This window comes from Stegostoma tigrinum, chromosome 11, assembly GCF_030684315.1.
Source record: "Stegostoma tigrinum isolate sSteTig4 chromosome 11, sSteTig4.hap1, whole genome shotgun sequence".
NCBI classification, from domain to species: Eukaryota; Metazoa; Chordata; class Chondrichthyes; order Orectolobiformes; family Stegostomatidae; genus Stegostoma; species Stegostoma tigrinum.
The window spans coordinates 30,771,076-30,792,646 of NC_081364.1; the positions used below are offsets into that span (position 1 = coordinate 30,771,076).

At 41.7% G+C, this 21,571-nt stretch overlaps 1 protein-coding gene across 6 annotated transcripts in view; it reads left to right on the forward strand.

Annotated features, from left to right (window-relative positions):
- cacna2d3a (calcium channel, voltage-dependent, alpha 2/delta subunit 3a) overlaps window positions 1-21,571 on the forward strand; it is an 807,750-nt gene that overhangs the window by 588,828 nt on the left and 197,351 nt on the right. For all 6 annotated transcript variants that reach the window (XM_059649881.1, XM_048547899.1, XM_048547901.2 and 3 more), the window contains 4 exons: window positions 258-303; window positions 4,566-4,663; window positions 4,771-4,864; window positions 10,944-11,039. In XM_059649881.1, coding sequence (XP_059505864.1) covers window positions 258-303; window positions 4,566-4,663; window positions 4,771-4,864; window positions 10,944-11,039 — 334 coding nt within the window. The remainder of the gene's footprint in view (window positions 1-257; window positions 304-4,565; window positions 4,664-4,770; window positions 4,865-10,943; window positions 11,040-21,571) is intronic.

Consider the following 21,571-nt stretch of genomic DNA (forward strand, 5'->3'; position numbering starts at 1 on the left):
CCCAAGGGCAGCTAGAAATGATTACCTGAATGTCATGACTCAAAACACACTCAATTTAATGTCAAGTATCCCTTGTCTATATCTGTGTTTAATGGCAATCCAAGTGTGCCATCCTGTAAAATCCTAGGTTGCTGCCTAATTTCAGCACTAGTTAAATTTATACTTTCATACAGAGCAGACAGTTGATGGTATTATATATGAATTGTTGTGAATGATGGTAACCATTTAGTTTAATTGCTGGTATGTTCTTCATTAAGGTTTGCATGACCTGGATCATCCTGATTTAACACTGATGGAGGAATGGTAAGAAATCATGTGCCATAGTTTGCTGCAGCAGAACATTTAACATAATTTGCACATCTATGCTTAAATATTTTTGACTGGCACATTGTTGCAAATTTGAACTGTAGCCATGGTTGGAATATTGTAAAATAAAAAATAAAGGAATAAGTGAGAAGGAAGCATAAGTTTCTACAGGTGAGTTCAATGTCAAATTAGGTATAGAAGAAGAAATAAGAACTGGACAGAGGGGTTTAGTAAATACTGAAAACAGAAGGTAGAATGGAAAACTAAATAAATACATTGTGAAAATTCCTCAACAATTAAGATCTGAAAGAATGAAAGTGCTCACGTGATATGGACAATTATCAGTGCCCATGAAGCTGATTGGTAGTAATTACTACTTAGCTTATTGAACGGATATTTAGGCTTGAAATGTTTAGAATATATCTATGGTTAGTTTAATTCATATCTACCATGCATTGGAGCAACTTTACACCATTTAATGTATTTCATCGATAAGGCAGATAGCAAAATGAAATTTGCATCGAAAAGTCCGACTTCTGTATATCAGGGCTAAGTACACATTAGCCTGTCACTTAAAATTGTTGGACTTTGTTCTTGCATAAATAAGAGCTGCATCAACCTTGCTGCTTCTTGAAAGCAAATTCTGGTCTCTTAATCTCTGCAAAAATTACCTGCAGAAAAAGACATACCTGTGGATTAAATGCTTACTTCTCAGATTTTATTCTCCTCCATACTCCGAGCTCAGTTGTTATAATTGCAATTTTAATCAGCTTTTGTAAGCAAAATCAAAAACTCTGCTTCAGCAATACCGATAAAGTGTAGTGCAAGTTGACTTTAAGCGTAAATTAATTTGAGATAACGTCAAACTTTCCAGTATCCTGGCACCAGCCGCCTTCTCTTCGCCATGGACCCGTGATCCCTCTAGAAATCCATCCTCCATGAAATTAGCCCGAGGGCTCTCGGCTCATTCCTTCAAAGTAGGCCCAAAATGTCCCCACTCGCTATTGCCCTCCTCTGCTTGTCTGAATTGGTACTCACTTCCTCCTTTAATAACTCCCACTTTCTTCGGGTCGAAGGTGCAGTCATTGGTACCTGACTGGGCCCCAGCTTTGCCTATGTCTTTGTGGGTACTTGGAACATTCCTTGTTCCGATTCTCTTCAGGTCCCTCCCCACAACTCTTTTGCCAGTATATCGATGAAATCATTGGTGCTGCTTCCTGGTGTCATCCGGAATTGGAATTTATCAATTTTGCGTCCAATTTCTATCGTTCTCTCATATTGACCTGGTCCATTTGATTCCTCACTTCCCTTCCTTGACATTGCTGCTTTTATCTCTAGAATTAGGCTGGGTACTGATATCCAATGCAAACTGACCTACTCCCAGTTTCCTCAACTCACACCCTGCTTCCATTCTCCCAATTTCTTTCACATCTGTTCTGATGATGCTGACTTCCATTGGGAAGACCGAGGTATTCACATTATTCCTCAGCTGAGGATTCCCTTCAAACATAGTTGACAGATCCCTGAGCCATGTCCAAACATTTTTCCACAGTTCTACCCTCACCCCTTCACCTCCCTTCCACATACCACCCCACAATGCCTATTCATCCAAAGAATCATAAGCCAGTTCAACTACTTGCAGTAGTATCCACCACCAGACACATACTCTCCTCCCCTCCCTTGTCAGCAACCCGCAGGAATTGGTCACTCCCAGATACCCGGGTCCTCTTCTTTTTCTCCCAACACCTTCTCACCTACCCCATGGCAACTTGCCTTGCATTTACCCACATCTTTTTCCCTCCTCATTGCCCAAGGTCCCAGACGAAGCATCAATTTACCTGAACTTCATTCAATCTAGTCTACTGTATTTGTTGTGGACAGTGTGATCTCTCTAACTGGGGAGACGAAACAGACCAAGAGATCACTTTGTGAAACATCTCTACTACGTCCGTAACAGTGATTCCAAGCTTACATTGCCTGCCATTTCAACACATCGCAGTGTTCTCATGCCAACATTCCTGTCTCAGTCATCCTGCAGTGGCCCAGTGAGGCTCAGTGCAAGCAGGAGGAACAGCACCTTGTCTTCTACCTAGGTACCTTTCAGCCTTCAGGACTTTAAACACTGACTTCAGCAATTTTGGAGTATGAATACCTTCCTTGTTACCCACTCCCGCTTGCCCCAATACTGTTCTCTATGGGTTGCTCCCAGCATTTACAAATATTTCACAATTCCCAAATATTCACAATTCCCATTTGTCCCCATTCAGCATTTATTTCCTTCTCTCAGCTTACCATCAACAATCCTTTTATATTGTGGAGGTTGGTTGGCTTGCCGAGCTGGTTTGTTGTTCCACAGACATTTTGTTACTGTGCTTGGTAACATCCTCAGTGTGGTGTGCTTCTCCTTTTCTCTCTCTCTCTCTCTCTCTTTGGGCCATGCTAAATTGCCCATAGTGCTCAGGGGTGTGTGGGTTATAGGGGGTTGGATCTGGGTGGGATGCTTCAAGGTGGTGTGGACTTGATGGGCTGAAGGGCCTGTTTCCACGCTGTAGGGAATCTAATCTTATTCAATTCAGTCCTTACCCTAACACCTTGCATTAGCATAGATACTACCATTTCCCAGCTGTTTTCAGTTCCGATGAATGGCCACTGGACTCAAAACATTAACTCTTTGACGCTGCACAGATGCTGCCAGACCCGTTGACTTTCTCCAGCATTTTCTGTTTTGGTTCAAGAGCAATGAAATCTTTTTACCATGGAGCCAAGAACTGATAATGGTGCAGACAATCATTATATGCTCTTGACCTGTCCAACTGAGACAAATAAAATGTGGATTTTGTGGGGAGGTGGGGACCACTTTTCATTTCTGACAGATTTCAAAGTTTTAGCAGTTCTCAAGTCTGTAATAGATATCAAAGTTAACACTCCTGTTTAGACTGAGAAACATGAGTGAGATTTATACATAAATTAGATTTGCATCACATCAGCTGACATTTTTTACCATAGGTCTAAATTTGAAGAAGGGGAAATAATACTGAAAATATAGGCTGCGCCTCACAAGAGTGAAAGAATAACCGAATGTTATTAATCTCCCAGTCACAGTTTTAAATGTGTAATGATAACCTGCACATTTCCAGGCAGGAAAAAGTGTTACTTAGCCGATGGTCCATTATCCTGGACTCTAATTGCCCAGATTTGCTGGTGAGGAGCAGCGGCCATGAATTACACATATCTGCTCAGAGATTTTTAATGGGCTTTAGAATTGAGACTTCCAGTGATCTAAATTCCATTCCAGTATTGTGCCCTCACCAAGGATATGAGCCCTATGTGGACAAAAAACATCAAAACAAAAAGAATCCTCACCCAGGTATGCAAAATCTGAGCTAAGAAGTACCAATTGGCATAATTAATTTAATGCTAAATCATTGCAGAAAGTGAAATAGAGAGAGGGAAGAAAAGATCAAAATAAGAGAGAAGAAAATTTACAATAAGCTGAAAGAGAAAATGAAAAAGGTCTATTCTATATTTTCTAAATTCTCAAAAATAATTGAAATCCAAAGAAACTTTCCTCATGTAAATATTGATTTTCAGTGGCAGTGAGGGTTTTAGGCAGTCTTTAAGATTTACCATGACATTAACAAATCAAGAATTTCTAGTGGAATGCTTTAGTTTTTCCACAGGCATCTAACAACACAAATTACACTTATCCATATGTTTCAGTGTCAACATTCCTTGCAAGAATCAGCAAAGCTTCTTGAGCTTCAAACTCATTCATGAGTGGCTGATTTACACATTAATAACCGTGAATTTGATAATTTCACCTTTAATGCTGTAAAATCTGGGGAGCCCGCACATTTTGCCCCATTCCAGTCCATGGAAACTAGGTCTTGAATGATGAAGTCCTTTGACAGAAGTGAGCAAAAATGTATCTGACATGTGCAAAGTTGATAAAACAGATGATCGTCCTCCTGTGTTACAGCTGATGGTGATTCATTCACTTAGCACAAAGCAGAGGAAAAAGCGTGTTAATGATCTATATTTGATGAACTGCCTTCCTGGGGAAAATCGATTTGACACTTTAAAACTAACCCAAACAAATTTGTAAGCAAGAAATCACTCGGCACAAAGCAAGGTGGAGAACTTAGACCAAAACACAGACAGGTTTTAGTTTTAATTTGTATGTAAGAATATTCTGGTAAAGAATCATTGCGTAGATTTGATTTTAGACTGATGATTTGGATTTTGTGTCTGATTTTCAGGAATTATTGTAATACAGGCATACATCCTGAATATCGTAACCTCATTCAACTTGAAGCTGTCAAACTCTTCCTCACAGGAAAAGAGCCACATCTACAATGCAAGTCCAAATTTTCTAAGCATTAATATTTTATTCCACAATAGACCACAAAAGGAAATTTTAAAAGAATGCTTTAATGTGAGTACACCTAAATGTATATATTACAGGTGACAAAGAGTTAATCCAAGAAGTACTTTTCGATGCTGTGGTGACAGCACCTTTAGAAGCTTATTGGACCAGCTTAGCTCTGAACAGATCTGAGTAAGTATGCAGCTTTCTTATAACTTTGAAAAAAAGAAATCAAAACAAAAAACCTTTTGGCTTGTGTTGGTATTTTTCATCATCCCATTAGTTATTTCAAATTTGTCCTAATTTTAACCCCACTTTCCTTGTTTTTGATCCATATTATCAGATTGGGTGGCCCTTATTTATGCTGTTGCTGCACTATCACATACTGTAACAAGTTTCGGAACAATAACGTTCCCATGTACTGACAAATGAAGTTATGTCGCGTTGATATTGTTATGAGAAGTACAACAGTGTAATATTAAATTCAGGCAAACGGTATGCTGCCCGCCCACTGAAGAGCTAGGAGACTTCATTCCCCTCCTTTGGGGATGACTCACTGTATTAAGGGTTTCTCTGACTAGGCACAGCAGGCATTCCACAAACTCAGAGGCCAGGAGTGAAAGGGCAAACCTGAATGCAATTGGCCAATCAGAAGCCAGCAACATGAGGTGCTGTGCAGCATTAGCAGGAGTGTGGTAATGCGCCCTCAGAGACAGAGATTCACCAAGCGGTCCTGGCCGTAAGTGAGGTGTTGTAGGATGGGGAGTTGCGAATACAGGAGTATTAGAATAGAGCTAGGACATGAGATGGTTCTCAACAGGCCACCCTTACTCCAATGTCACACCCCTCTGACAAGGATGGAACCCCTAAATGGCCTTCCCACAGGGTAAGCCCCCACCTTTTGTTGGTTGAATCTCAGTGGTGATGGGATGAAGCCTTTAAATGGGGACCACAAGTGTATTTACACAATCCTGACATCTTTCTGGTAGTTAACAGGAGAGATAGTGGAGGCTAAATTACAAATGGAATGATGGTGCAAGACAAAAGGAATGATATGATATGACTTGTAAACAAACAAAACATGTGTCTAGGATAGGGTATTTGTGAAAAGATTACGAACAGCTGTCATCCGAAAACAAAAAGAAAAACAATGGCAGCAGAGATTGCAACTCGTCCTCACCCTCAACAACTTCTCTTTCGATTCCTCCCACTTCCTACAGACAAAGGGGGTGGCCATGTGTACCCGCATGGGCCCCAGCTATGCCTGCCTCTTTGTAGGTTACGTGGAATAGTCCCTCGTCCACACCTACACAGGCCCCAAACCCCACCTCTTCCTCCATTACATTGATGACTGTATCAGCGCCGCCTCTTGCTCCCCAGAGGAGCATGAACAGTTCATGCACTTCACGAACACCTTCCACCCGAACCTCAAGTTCACCTGGGCCATTTCCAACACATCCCTCACCTTCCTGGACCTCTCAGTCTCCTTCTCAGGTAACCAGCTAGAAACTGATGTCCATTTCAAGCCCACTGACTCCCACAGCTACCTAGCATACACCTCCTCCCAAAATTCCAGCCCATATTCCCAATTCCTCCGCTGCATCTGCTCCCAGGATGAGGCATTCCACTCCCACACATCCCAGATCGCCACGTTCTTCAAAGACGACAACTTTCCCCCCCCGCAGTAGTTGACAACGCCCTTGACTGCATCTCCCGCAATGCATCCCTCACACCCTGTCCCCAGAGGATCCCCCTCGTACTCACATACCACCCCACCAACCTCCAGTTACAACGTATCATCCTCCGACACTTCCACCATCTACAATCCAACCCCACCACCCAAGCTATTTTTCCATCCCCACCCTTGTCTGCCTTCCAGAGAGACCACTCTCTCCGCGACTCCCTTGTCCGCTCCACACTCCCCTCCAACCCCACCACACCCGGCACCTTCCCCTGCAACCGCAGGAAGTGCTACACTTGCCCCCACACCTCCTCCCTCACCCCTATCCCAGGCCCCAAGATGACCTTCCATATCAAGCAGATGTTCACCTGCACATCTGCCAATGTGGTATATTGTATCCATTATACCCGGTGTGGCTACCTCTACATTGGGGAAACCAAGCAGAGGCTTGGGGACCGCTTTGCAGAACACCTCTGCTCGGTTCGCAACAAACAACTGCACCTCCCAGCCGCGAACCATTTTAACTCTCACTCCCATTCCTTAGATGACATGTCCATGATGGGCCTCCTACAGTGCCACAATGATACCACCCGAAGGTTGCAAGAACAGCAACTCATATTGCGCTTGGGAACCCTGCAGCTCAATGGTATCAATGTGGACGTCACAAGCTTCAAAATCTCCCCTCCCCCCACTGCATCCCAAAAACCAGCCCAACCTGCCTCTGCTTCCCTAACCTGTTCTTCCTCTCACCCATCCCTTCCTCCCACCTCAAGCCGCACCTCCATTTCCTACCTATCACCTCATCCCGCCACCTTGACCATTCAGTCTTCCCTGGATTGACCTATCCCCTCCCTACCTCCTCACCACCTATCTTCTTTTCTCTCCATGTTTGGTCCGCCTCCCCCTCTCTCCCTATTTATTCCAGTTCCCTCTCCCCATCCCCCTCTCTGATGAAGGGTCTCAGCCCACAATGTCAGCTTTTGTGCTCCTGAGATGCTGCTCGGCCTGCTGTGTTCATCCAGCCTCACACTTTGTTATCTTGGATTCTCCAGCATCTGCAGTTCCCATTATCATTGTTGAATTCAATGTTGAGTCCAGAAGGCAGTGAAACATAGTCCAAAAATGACAAGTTGTTCCTCGAGCTTGCATCCTGCATTCTTGGAACACAGTTTGGGAGGCTGAGATTGAAAGGTCAGATTGGGAGCAGAACAATGAATTAAGATCATAGAAAACTGGAAGCTATGGGTCGCCTGTGAAGACTGAGCAGAAGTGTTCAGCAAAAAGGTCAGCTAATCTATATTTGATCTCTCCATTATAGAAGACCTCACATTGTGAGCTGGAACAAGAAACACAGTAACTTAAAAGAAGTGGAAGTAATTTACTGTTTCACCACCCAGCCACAAATACTTCTTCCAAGTGGCAAGTTGTCTTGTTCCAACATTGCACACAATTACACAAAATGAAACACTTTAGAATGATGAATGAAAAAGCAGAATTTTTTTTAAGAAGTGAAAGATCAGTAAGTGTTTGTATCCGGATGGTATTATATGTTCCTGCACATGTCACAGTAAGTTAAATGCAAGTATGTCAAGCCATTAGGAAACCAAATAATATCTTAGCTGTTATCACAGAGGCTTGATGTATAACCGTAAGACACTATTCTCACTTCTGACCTTAAAGTGGAAGGAAGTTGTTGAAGAAGTGAGTAAGATGTTTGGTTCAAGGACTACTAGGAGGAACTCTTGGGACAAAATGATTGATCTCCAATAATTTTCCTTTGAATGAATCAAATGAGTTCTAAGTTCTCTAGATTTTAGAAGGATAAGAGGAGGTCTCATTAATTGATAGAAAATTGTTTGAGAACTTCACAGGATTGATGCTGAAAGTTTACTTCCCTTTACTAGGGGTCTAGGAGAAAAAAAATTGTAATAACCTGGATTTTAACTTCTGTGACAGAGTTAAATCCACCAGTACTGGACACAGGCCAGTGTGGTTGCAACAGCTGCCAAGAATCAAAGTAGGCTACTTAAAAGACCTGGCTGAATTCTCTAGGGCATCAGCCTAGTTGTTTTCTTGAACATTAACTCTCTAACCATCACCCCTCATAAACACCCACTTCATTTGCCCATACATGACAATTCATGCAAACTCATCTTTCTCACCATGCCTCTGCCCCCACCCAATATCCTGAAACCCTTCATGTTGCCCCACACTGCCAGCCAATACCTCACTGGGCCCTCATGTCCACATGCTAATCCATGACCTGCACCCATGGCCCCTTATAGCCCGTGACAATTTAGTGCAAAATTATAACTACTCCCACACCCCCTCCCAACTACATATCACCTCTTATCTGTCACCCTCAATGCTCTTACCCTCCTCCATGGCCCCTTAGGTCAACTTAGTGACCATTCATCACCTCACTACAACCCTTTGCCCTACACTCGATGCCAACTTACGCAATATTCACCATAGTCCGGCTTGGCTTTTCAAGTGCCATGCTGAGATGCAATAAACTAAAGTTCAAAACTCCAGTTTGTGAAAGCCTGTTCAATAAATTTGCTCCAAGTTGTTATTTCTTGTTTAATAAATCAATGTATTCAAAATTCCATATCAAAGGCTACCAATCCCTTAATAACCTCAAACTGTCAAACTGAATTCACTACCTCCCTGAGTAATAATTGTAGATTTCTGAAAAGGACAAAAACATTTGTAATGCTACAACAGCATTTAGGGTTATGCCAACAAATATCTTCTGAAGCTGCAATAACAGATTTCTTTCCATTCACCACCCCCCACCACCACCACGCTGCACAGACACAGAGGGTCAATATGTTTCAATTTTTTAGAGGACTGTCATTTGAAATAACATCACAGTTTCATAGATTTGCAGACTTTGTCCACCCTTCAAAAGTATTAATGACCTTTCTAAGGATTTAAAAATCACACTGGGACCAGGCTGTTGCTCTAGCAAAACTGATCTCAGCTTGAGCACACCAGAGTTCAGATGGCCTTGTTGAGTTTAGATTTTCCACATCTGGGAGTTAAATTGTATGCCATGATGTTACCCCACCCACAAAACCTGTCTAAGTTCGGTTCTGTTGTTAATGTGGACAGGGCTTTTGGATCCGAATACTGACCATTGTCCTTGATTTTTCAAACATCTAGGCCAGTATCGAGATAAGGTATTGAACACAGCAGACCAAGCAGCATCTCAGGTGCACAAAAGCTGACTTTTTGGGCAGAGATTTCTGATGAAGGGTCTAGGCCCGAAACATCAGCTTTTGTGCTCCTGGATGCTGCTTGGCCTGCTGTGTTCATCCAGCTTCACACTGTTATCTTGGATTCTCCAGCATCCGCAGTTCACATTATCTCAAGATAAGGTATTAGTCATTTAAAGACAAAGTTCATAAAATCTGTGGAATTCTTTACTGTGAAGTACTGTAGAAACTGGATTGTTAAGTATATTTAAGACTGAGATAGACAGACTTTTTTTTTTAAAAAAAATCAGTATCAAGGGTTTATGGGGAACAGGCAGAAAAGTCTAGTTTTCAGACTAACCATGATCTCATTAAATGGCAGATCTGACTCAATGAGCTGAATGGCATATTTCAGTTCCTACATCTTATGGTGAATGTCAGATGTTAGACCAAGCAGCCTTACAGCATTGTGTTTTCTGTCCCCTGCTTTCTTGGAAAGAGGTGTTACATTTGAAGATTTTCATTCCACCGGGACCTTTCTAGAATCTAGGGAATTTTGGAAGATTGCAACCACTGTAGCCGTCATCTCTGCTACCAGTTTCTTTAAGAACCTTTTTTTTGTAGATTATCAGGTCCAGTAGACCTCTCAATCATCAGGCCCATCAGTTTTGTAGTTTCCCCCCCCAATAGTTGTCATAAATGTTTTTGGGTTTCTCCATTAATTTTTCACATCCAGGGTTTGAAAATCTTTGCAACTGTCCAAAATGGAGGGTTGAGAATGTTCAGCCATTGCAAATATGGATTTTCCAATGATGCATCCATCCCACAAAGGAGTAAAAAAAATAGTTCAAGACAGAGATCACTAGATTCTTAGCATTAAGGTATATGGAGACAGGATGTAGAAGTTGAGGCACAACAATGCTGAATGGTAGAACTGGCTCAAGGGGACGCAGATTACTCCTATCCCTTTTATTGTTCAGTTTTTACACCCAATGGTTCACGCAGTGGTCAATTGATCTTGGCTGTAAAATATAGCTGAACCAGAACCTGTTCTCCATTCAAACAAAATGTCATTTTAATAATGGCACCACATTCTGTGATATTGAGACATTTTAATCAATATTTTCAAACACAGTGCTTTCATATCAAAACCAAATTATACATACCCAGCTTTTCCTTTTCTTCTCTCTTTCGCCTATGTCAAGCTTCATTGATTTTTTTTCAGCTTTCTTTGAATGGTATTGTCATACATCACATTCATTGATTAGCCAGGGATAGGATAACAATAGGAGTTCTCCATACATGAGGTTGTGATGTGGATCTTCCTTCAGTGTGGACTGATTGTTGTTGTGTTTTAAGCGTACTTATTGTGTCGGGTATCTTCTTCCAGAAATGCTGACAAGGGTGTTGAAGTTTCTTTCCTGGGAACACGTACAGGCCTAAGCCGTGTCAATCTGTTTGTTGGAAAAGAACAACGTACTAATCAGTAAGCTTCATTGTCAATTAATAATCTTTTATTTAATAGAGCACAGACATCATCTTATTCTGTTACATTTCATAAATCATTATATACATCAAAATGCTTCAGTACATAAAATTTCCTAATGATTTTATTTCTACAAGTTTATGTCATAAGTAATTTTTATATTAGTGTTAGTTTTGTAAAGCATTATAATGATTGTCTTATACTACTTTTCTGTAACAATTTGCAATCAGTGAAGAAGGTATTTGTTACAAAGCTACAAATTGAACTCATGAAAATCCTGGATTGGATTCTGAAATCATTGGTAAATATTTTTCATTGCAATTTCTGAACATAATTGCACAAGTTTTATCTGACCTTCTTCTAAACATTGTGAAATAACTCCACAGAAGCTGGAGTCCCATTACAAAGTCATCCTTTACTTACACATTCACAGTACTTGGTCTCTGACCAGCCAGCTCAGAGCCAGTCCCTAGAGTAGTGACTACCTCGGAGATGCCTGTTTATCTCTGTCAGCAAGGGCTCCTGATTGGATGAGGTTAACAACCCTAATCAGGGATCTCATATCCAATGAGATTCACCTGACCCTCTTTCCAATCACTACACATTTCTCTTTAAGATTTCTCACTGATATATGTCAGCTAAATGATTGCGTCATTAGTAATACAAGGCTTTTAAAATAACATTATTACAGGTTTAGCTTACTAAAAATGTTGTGAACATGTTGATAATGGGCAGAATTTTTTGGAAGGGAGCCATCTTGCCTTTCAGCTCCAATTATTTTTATGCCATGAATTACACAAATTATTTATGGCGCAACAGAGTATCTGGTAAGTTAGTGAATGACGAGTGACAATTTATTTCTTTAATCAATTTAATTAAAGGAAAAAGTATCAAGTGGAGAATATCAGAAAAGGATGTAGGAGCACTTCAAGTCAGATTAGGTCCAGAAAAGGGAAATAAAGAGTGGGAAAGTAAGATTGGATGGAGAACAACATGGAAACAAGGGGAACAGGAAAAGAAAAAAATGTAAAAGCAAATAATATTTAAAATATCAAGAATACCTTATTACTTGAAGGAACAAATCTCCAAATTATGCCTTTACGGGACAGGAGAAATTGAATGACATTATAGAAGTAGAAATTCCTTTATTAAACTTTCTGGGAAATTTACACATTTGTTATGATACACACATTATACTCACTGCCAATTTTACAGCAATTTCAACCCCCTGTATTTTCAATATTCATTCAAAGAAGTCTAATTCTAATGGTGTTGCATTGTGGCCTGCAGATGCAAATTCCCCCTTTTATCATGTAACTGGTACAAAAGATCAAAGACTTAAGTGGAAATTGCATTCATATGTTTTTAAAAATCAAAACTAGATGAAGGCTACACCCACAAAACTACCCACACTTCCAGGGTAAATTAATCGCCATTGAGATTTTCCACTTGTTTGCAGGCCTTTGAAGAGGCTGTGCAAATTAAGCTGGAACTTTCAAGTGCCACAAGATATGAATAGGTAATTTCAAAAGTTTTTGATTTTGTTTTACGATAGAGAGGGGGTTAGTTTAAGTCACTTGGCTGGATGGGTAGTTTGTGATACAGAGTAATGCAAACAGCATGGGTTTACTTCCTGCACAGCTTGAGGTTACATGAAGGATTCTTCTTCTCAACTTCTCCCTTCACCCAAGGTATGATGACTCTCAGGTTAAACCAGCTCCAGTCATCTTTCTCTAATGGAAGAGCAGAGCTATGCTTTGGTACGATTAAGCAACTTTACCTTTACTATGGAGCTGAGTATCGTGTCTCAACCTAATGGGAAAATAGTTCTTAAAGTCACTTTCAGTAATTTGAACTTGGATGATTTACAGATGCTGAATTGACGCATTCAAAATTCTTTATGTAATAGATTTTTTTAAGCTGCATGAAACTAATAAACCAGAAAACATTTTCAGCAGACACTTTTTAAAAAAAAGTTTTAAAATGCTGTCCAACTATGATGGTTCACTGTGTGTGTGTTGTTTATGCAAATGAGCTTGAGCAGAAACAGGGGAAAGAAAGCACTTTTCAATAGGCTCAATTCAGCAGAATGAGAAATTCTACCCCACACATTCACAACAAGCTATATCAGTTTTGGTCAGCTGAGGTTAAAATGCTTTCACTGTCTACCTGAACACTAATAAGATGAAGTGTTTTTGTTTTTTCTAAGATACCTAATGGAATTGGTGTGGATGCTAAGGATATGAGTGATGTTTGAAAGCTTTAGCTCTTGTATTTTTGCAGAGAAGGCCTCCAAAATCTTTAAAATCTGACAGGAGTTAAAATGGTTGCTTCCTGGCCCACCATGAATTCTTTCTGTGCATTTAGATACTGCTGGGAACCTCAGGTACCCCCTGTTCCCAGACAAGCTTTGGAGATCCTATCTCATGGACATCAATACGTAAAGGCTGAAATCTCTTCAATCATGACATGAGCTCTATTTAGATGAGTAGTAACAAAACCATTTGATATTTCTGAAGGAAATTGCAAAATGCATCAGGCACTGAGCCACATTTGCTTTCACCTTTACATTTTGTGATAGAAAAGACAAAAGCAATTTTATTGATGGTCACAAGTGCAGTGGTACTTACTGTTTTATATTACAAGTTTACTGCCAGCATGAGCAGTGCTGTTAATGCCTATGTTGTTATTTAAATGAGTTCAGATATGTAAAACTCATTCTGAACTAAAGCAGGCAAGGTCATTGCTTCATGTTGTACAAGCATCATCTGTATTGTTTTATGATACAGGGCAAACAGCCGTTGCAATGTGTATTATCCAGCTGAAAACCAGTGACTATACGGTAGTGATGTTATTTCTCCTGCCTTTAGCCCCAAACATTTAATGCATCCACCTAAAAAAAATTCCCAAATAAAAGATCAACAGCTAAGGCAAATGCTGGGGAAAAATCACCGGAAAGACTAAATTGGATAGCCTCAAAATGGGTGAGGGATGGTAATATGGAATTAATTTGCACCATTGCTTGCAGGTCAGGCCCCATGCCAGTATTGTGCTACTTGCTAACTAAAATTATGACAGTGTTTGTAGAGAGCCCTAGCTGTGCTGTTGAGTAGCTCATCTTTTAGCAAGATGCTAGTCTGTAAACCTTAAAGGAGAGATTGTGACTGGAGTAGCTGACATAAGACATGTTCAGCACTATTTGTCACTGTTCAAATACTGGTGCATTCTGTGTCCAAAACAATGAAACCTGTACAGTATTTAAACTTGAGTTGATTGGTGGCAATTAACATTTTTACCACACATGAACCAGCCATAACCATTCCCAACAAGACATAATTCAATCATTGTCCCTTAACATTTGCTTGCATTGCTGTCACCGGATTTCCCACTAAACAAACATTCTGGGGGTTACCATTGACCAGAACATGAATTAGGTCAGCCATGTAAGTACTGTGGCTGTAAGAGTAGCTCCGAGGTTGGAAATTCTGCATTTAGTAATTCACTTCTGGTTTTCTCATAATCTGTCCACAATCTACATGGCAAATTTCAGGTATGTGATGGAATATACCTACTTGCTTGAATGGGCACAGCTCCAACACTCAGGAAGCTTAAAACCATCAAAAATGAAACCGCTTTCTTGATTGGTATCTCATAACATCTTCAACATTCAGTTCCTCCACCGCCAATGCACCATGACAGCAGTGTGTACCATTGACAAGATTCAAAGCAAAATCTCACCAGCTCCTTTAACAGCATCTTCCAGACCAGTGACTTCTACAACCTAGAAGTGCAATGGCAGCAGATACACGGCAATACCACCACCTACATGATCCTCTCCAAATGACACACTATCTTGATTTGGAACTATATTGCCACTCCTTCAGTATGTTTATAAGGATGCATGACGGGCTTTGTTTTTGAAGAATTGTGGAGAAAGGAACATATTTAGGTTTTGTGAATATGCCTGGAGTACTTTGTTTCATAAAAGTCATGGAAAGTTCACTGTGGCCATGGCTGGTGATAATTTCTCTCACAACCATGCTGAGGCTGTTTTGAATAGTGATTAGAGAGATTTTTGTTTTATTCGGCTCAGATAAAGGAAAGCCTGCTAAGGAGAGTTGGAGGAAGCTTGGTATAAACAAGCTGCTCAGTTGACCTCACCAATTTCCGAAAAGAAAATCTTTCAAATCAGTTCAGGAACCTATTTGTTCTTTTGAAGGAGTATTTGAAAACATTTCTCCAGATTATATCTCTCTGCAAGAGTTCAGCAACAACGATGTATGATTCCTGATGATGACGTATTTCAGAAGCTCAGCACAACAAATTCTAGAGTTTACTACACATTATCCTTTTTTTCCCCCAAGAATAATCCATTGCTCAAAGAGGTTTCTTTCTCCAGAAAGCTGATTTTCCTTCTTTTCCTGAAGAACGCATGTGCATGTGTTCTCAGGACATCTGCAGTGATAATCATTTATACTTTTATTTCATTGACTGTGTATGAGAACCAATTAATTATATCTATATTGAATAAGTTGTTAATAATTAAGCCTAATTGAATTTATTAAGAAAAATAGATTATGGATCTTTTTGTATAAAACCTGATATAAATAAATAAGGGATTTAATTGGTTATCTTGCTAGCTAGAAAAATAGTATTTTCATATTCTTATGGAACAGTGGAGTAATGAGACTAGAATGACAGTGCATTATTCCAACATTAGTCTTATCAACTGTCACTGGGTCAAAACCCTGGAACCCCCTTTCCTCACAGCACTATAGGTTTACCTATACACCATGTTCTGGAGCATCAAGACGGCAGCTCATCACCAATTGAACGGGCAATGAATTCTGACCTGGCCGATAATGCCCACATCCAATGAATGAATAATAAAAAGATTCTACACCTGATTCTGAACTGTGAAAGAGACACAATATTTGCCAACAGAATTCAAGATTTGCTGATGATGCACTGGAGCCTTGATAAAACAAACAATATATATTACATCCATGGGAAGTCAGGTGGTCTCCTGACAAACTGCCAGAAGTCAATGCAACCAAACAGCCAGTCAATAGCAGGAGTTAAGCCCCAGGACTGGGAAGTGGTCAACATGAAGTTCAAAGACAACATCTGCGTAGTTAAGATCAGTGAGTGCGTCTTCAAATTCCATATCTAACCATTAGCACCGTTAGTCTCAGACGTTGTTCAATGTGCAATACCATTATCAATTACTTATCAATAATCTCGATTAATTAGGTAAGGTCCTCACTTTCATAGCTTAGCCTTATCCTCAAACACTGCTGCGAGCTTCACACCTGATTTGTGCAGCTTGTGTCTCCTGCCAGATATTCAGAAATGACAGGCACACCATCTAAATAGATTTTGTCAAGCTCACCGACACACTTTCCTCCTGCAGGACAATGTGGTGCACAACCAGAAGCAGCAGCACCTCACTGACTGGGGAAGACCATGTTCTGTGCCCTGACCCTAATTGATGAGATGGTGATTACTATCAATGAAGCAGTTATTGCTACAGCTGTGGCAAAATTGAAATAATAGAAATTTTGGCATTCCCATACCCAGCACCCCTCCTCTCATTTCATATTCTCCCTTGCCACATTATCTCTGATTTACAAATCACAAATGACACAAGCATGCACATATTATATCCCCACACCGTTCACATTCAGCACAATCTTACTGTTATGCCTTTTCCCGTTCAGACATCCAAGAATTGCCACCTGGTAAGAGAGTACAGAAAGAGAGAGAGAGAGTGGGAAGAAGGCAGTGATGATGAAAAAGCACTGTCACCTGATATCACATTCAGTGCTCCAAAACTGACAATCACTTACTTTGTAGGTTAGCCTAGATGGGACATACGCACTTTGGGGCATGAGATGCTTGATTCCTATTATATTTCCATGCATGCCAGTCGCCCAAATATTATGGCGTGTGACAGACAAGTCTTGGATGGATTCATTGCCACCATTCTGTTGGTATGGCACTCTGCCTCAGTGTCTAGCACTGCTGCCATACAGCACTAGAGACCCTGGTTCAATTCCACCCTTAGCCGACTGTGTGGAGTTTGCACGTTCTACCTATGTCTGCATGGGTTTCCTCCAGGTGTTCTGGTTTCTCCCTACAGGTCGGGCGGATTGGCTATGCTAAATCACCCAAAATATCCAGAGACAGGTAGGCTAGGTGAAGTAGCCGTAGGAAATGCTGGGTTACAGGGACAGTGTAGGGGGGTAGGTTGGTCTGGGTCGGATGTTTTTCAAAGCATTGGTGTGGACTTGATGCACCAAATGGCCTACTTCCACACTATAGGGATTCTGTGTATGTTACTGAATAAATTATGGAAAAGGCTGCTCATTCAATATAATGTAGGAAAACTGACAGTCACTTTGCACAGAGGAATCCCCCAGCTAGCATTATAGCAGAATAAAATACTTCTTTATGTGAGGAATAAATATTAGCCAGGACATCAGCAAGAATTTGTGGGCTTTTTTTTTCCCCAAATAATTGCATGGAATCGTTTACATTCAGTCGAGATGGTTAATGAGTCTTTGTTTTGAACTCCTCAGCCAAAAGACAACACTACTGCTATTGCAGCACTCACCCGTTGCTGCCTTTTGAGCACTAACCACAATCCTGTGTAATAACCAAGTGTAGAGCTGGATGAACACAGCAGGCCCAGCAGCATCAGAGGAGCAGGAAAGCTGACATTTTGAGTCTGGACCCTTCTTCAGAAATGGGGAAGGGGAAGGAGATTCTGAAATAAATAGGGAGAGGGGGGAGGCAGATAAAAGATGGATAAATTAGAAGATAGGTAGAGAGGAGATAGACAGGTCAAAAAGGCAGGGGTGGAGCCAGTAAAGGTGGGTGTAGGTGGGGATAGGTCAGTCTAGGGAGGATGGAGGGGTCAATGGGACAGGATGAGGCTAATAGGTAGGAGATGGGGTTGGGGCATGGGGTGGGAGGAGGGGATAGGTGGGAGGAAGGACAGGTTAGGAAGGCGGGGACAAGCTGGGCTGGTTTTAGGGATGCGGTTGGGGGAGGGGAAGCTTATGAAGTCTGCATTGATACCATTGGGCTGCAGGGTTCCCAAATAAATATGAGGTGCTGTTCCCGCATCATTTGATCAAGTTATTAAGTATATTCAAGGATGAGAGCGACAGATTTTTAATCAGTAAGATTATTAAGGATTATGGGGAGAAGACAGATTTTGTTGTAATATTGTTATAATAATCAGATCAACCGGGGTCTCATTAAATGACAGAGTTGATGGGCTGAATGGCCTATTTCTTCTCCTACATAATATTGCTTTAAGTCTCTGGAGACTACATTATTATTTCAGTAGAAACTCCTCAATTCCTTTCCTTAGATGCAGTCTACATATACTATGGTCCACTTCACATAATGAGATCAGAATTCTTGCTTCTAAATGTGGTGCTGCAAATAATCTAATATTGCTGTCTCCTGTCAGATGCTGCTACCTTAGCTGTGTGTTATGTATTGGCACATTGTTCCAAGCCCAAAGTTATGCTTGCTGCAGGGTATGCTAATTATTTTTCAAGCAAATTGTGGCATGAATTCACCACTGGAGAATTGCGGAGAACAATGGGCTAACTCATGGTGTTTGTCACCAATATTGCTACTTCTGCAAATTCCAGACTATTGTAACATAAACAGGACAATTTTAACAGCATCAGAGGTGGAATTTGGATCAGCAGAACTGTTCCTCTTTTCATTTTGCAATGTAAACATTTTATATGTATTACCTACTGCCAGTCAGTGTGAAAGTGTCACCTATTGTTCCGAATCCTGTAACACCTGGGCCTGGTTAATTGAATTTCCAAAAGCTGGGTGTGCCCCAGATGGTTGCTGTTAACCCCAATTAAGTTAAGTAGATGCCCAATTAAGTGGATGAGGAGTTGTGGAATATTTTTGTGTTCGGTTTCAGCAAGGAAGTGGTTGCAATATTGCACCTGGAAATTTGTGCAATTTTTTTCAAGAGGACAAAGCACAAGGCCCTTTTAAATGTCAACATTGGGCACTCCCCAGCCTTTTCTAATCTGTTTTAAGTGCAAGTACAGTAGTCTTTTCACATTGTGGCACAAGTAGTATAGTGTCTTTTGGTTTACTCTAAATCACTCAATAATCCAATTGCTGGATCAAATGGCCTTTCTATATATGTGTAGGTTGTATAATCAGATCATTCACATACATTTCTCCAGTTTTGGCACTTCACAATTTGGAAAATTTCATAGTATTTTTAAATCCAATAGTGAAATATTGCTCTCTGAATCCATGTTTTAAGATGTATTTGCCGTTCAACAGTTTTAAAAAGCACCAATAGAATTGAATCTATTTCAGTTTGAATCTAAAATGCAAAACATAAGGAATACCAGGGTGAATAGGCTGTTCAATTGAACTGTATTTATACAATTCTAAATCAAATGCAGCTCATACTAAATCAGAGAAAAAAACTGCAGATACTGGAAATCTGAAACAAAAGCAGAAATTATTGGAGAAACTCAGCATCTGGCAGCATAAGTGGAGAGACAGGAGAGTTAACGCTTAAAATCCAGTGACCCTACTTCAGAATTGGTAGGAGCTCAGAAAAGACAATACATATACCGATGACAGGGGTGAGACAGGTGGAGAGGAGTAAGTAGACAAAGATGGAACCTAGAGAGAGAATGTCAGTTAGGCAAATAAAGGGATGAATGATATTATGCAAGGGCAAAAAAAGAAGCTGATAATGAGATAACAAGGTGTAGAGCTGGACGAACACAGGCTAAGAGGCACCAGAGGAGCAGGAAGGCTAACGGTTCAGGCCTAGATACTTCTTCAGAAATGGGGGGGGGGGCAGAAGGGGGTTCTGAAATAAATAGGGAGAGAGGGGGAGGCAGATAGAAGATGGATTGAGGAGAAGATAGGTGGAGAGGAGACAGCCAGGTCAAAGATGCGGGGATGGACCCAGTAAAGGGGAGTGTAGGTGGGGAGTTAGAGAGGAGATAGGTTAGACCAGAGAGGATGGACAGGTCAAGGGGGCAGGATGAGGTTAGTAGGTAGGAGATGGGAGTGGGGCTTGAGGTGGGAGGAAGGACAGATTAGGGAGGCAGGGACAAGCTGGGCTGGTTTTGGGATGCAGTTGTGCAAGGGGAGATTTTTAAGCTTGTGAAGCCCACAGTGATAACATTGGGCTCCCAAGCGGAATAGGAGGTGCTGTTGCTGCAACCTTTGGATGGTATCGTTGTGGCACTGCAGGACGCCCAGGATGGACATGTCGTCTGAGGAATGGGAGGGGGAGTTGAAATGGTTCGCGACTGGGAGGTGCTGTTGTTTTGTGTGAACCGAGCGGAGGTGTTCTGCAAAGCCGTCCCCAGGCCTCCACTTGGTTTCCCCAATGTAGAGGAGGCCTCAATGAGAACAGTGGCTGCAGTATACCACGTTGGCAGATGTGCAGGTGAACATTCGCTTGGTGTGGAAGGTCATCTTGGGGCCTGGGATGGGGGTGAGGGAGGAGGTGTAGGGGCAAGTGTAGCACTTCCTGCAGTTGCAGGGGAAAGTGCCGGGTCTGGTGGGTTGGAGGGGAGTGTGAAGCAGACAATGGGGGCCCCGGAGAGTGTGATCCTTCTGGAAAGAAGATAAGGGTGGGGTTGGAAAAATGTCTTTGGTGGTGGGATCGGATTGTAGATGGCGGAAGTGTCAGAGGATGATACGTTGTATCCAGAGGTTGGTGGGGTGGTATGTGACAATGAGGGGGATTCTGTTTTGGTTGTTATTGTGGGAAGGGGGTATGAGGGATGGGTTGCGAGAAATGCGGGAGACACAGTTGAGGGCATTCTTGGACACGGAGCGGGGGAGGTTGCTGTCCTTGTAAAACGAGGACATCTGAGATTTACGGGAGTGGAATGCCTCATCTTGGGGGCAGAGGCAAAGGAATTGGCAATAGGAGATGGTATTTTTGCAGGAATGTGTGTAGGAGGAGGTGTATTCTAGGTAGCTGTGGGAGTCAGTGGGCTTGAAATGGATATCGGTTTCAAGGTGTTTGCCAGAGAGGTCCAGGAAGGAGAGAGAGGTATCAGAGATGGTGGGGAAATATTTAGTGGGGGACCCGGGTTAAGAGCTTCAACTGCCGGGCGCCACATCAAGATGCCTCCCCCCAGCACCTTGCTGCCCTCCACCAGGAAAAGCTCAGAATCCCCCGCATCCTCACGTGCCACCCCACCAATCTCCGGATCCAAAGCATCATCCTCCGACTCTTCCACCATCTGCAATCCGACCCCACCACCAAATACATTTTTTCCTCCCCACCCTTATCTGCTTTCCGGAGTGACCACACTTTCCGGGACTCCCTTGTCCGCTCCACACTCCCCTCCAGACCCGGCACTTTTCCCTGCAATTGCAGGAAGTTTTACACTTGTCCCTACACCTCCCCCCTCACCCCCATCCCAGGCCCCAAGAAGACTTTCCACATCAAGCAGATGTTCACCTGCACATTCTGCTAATGTGGTGTACTGCATCCG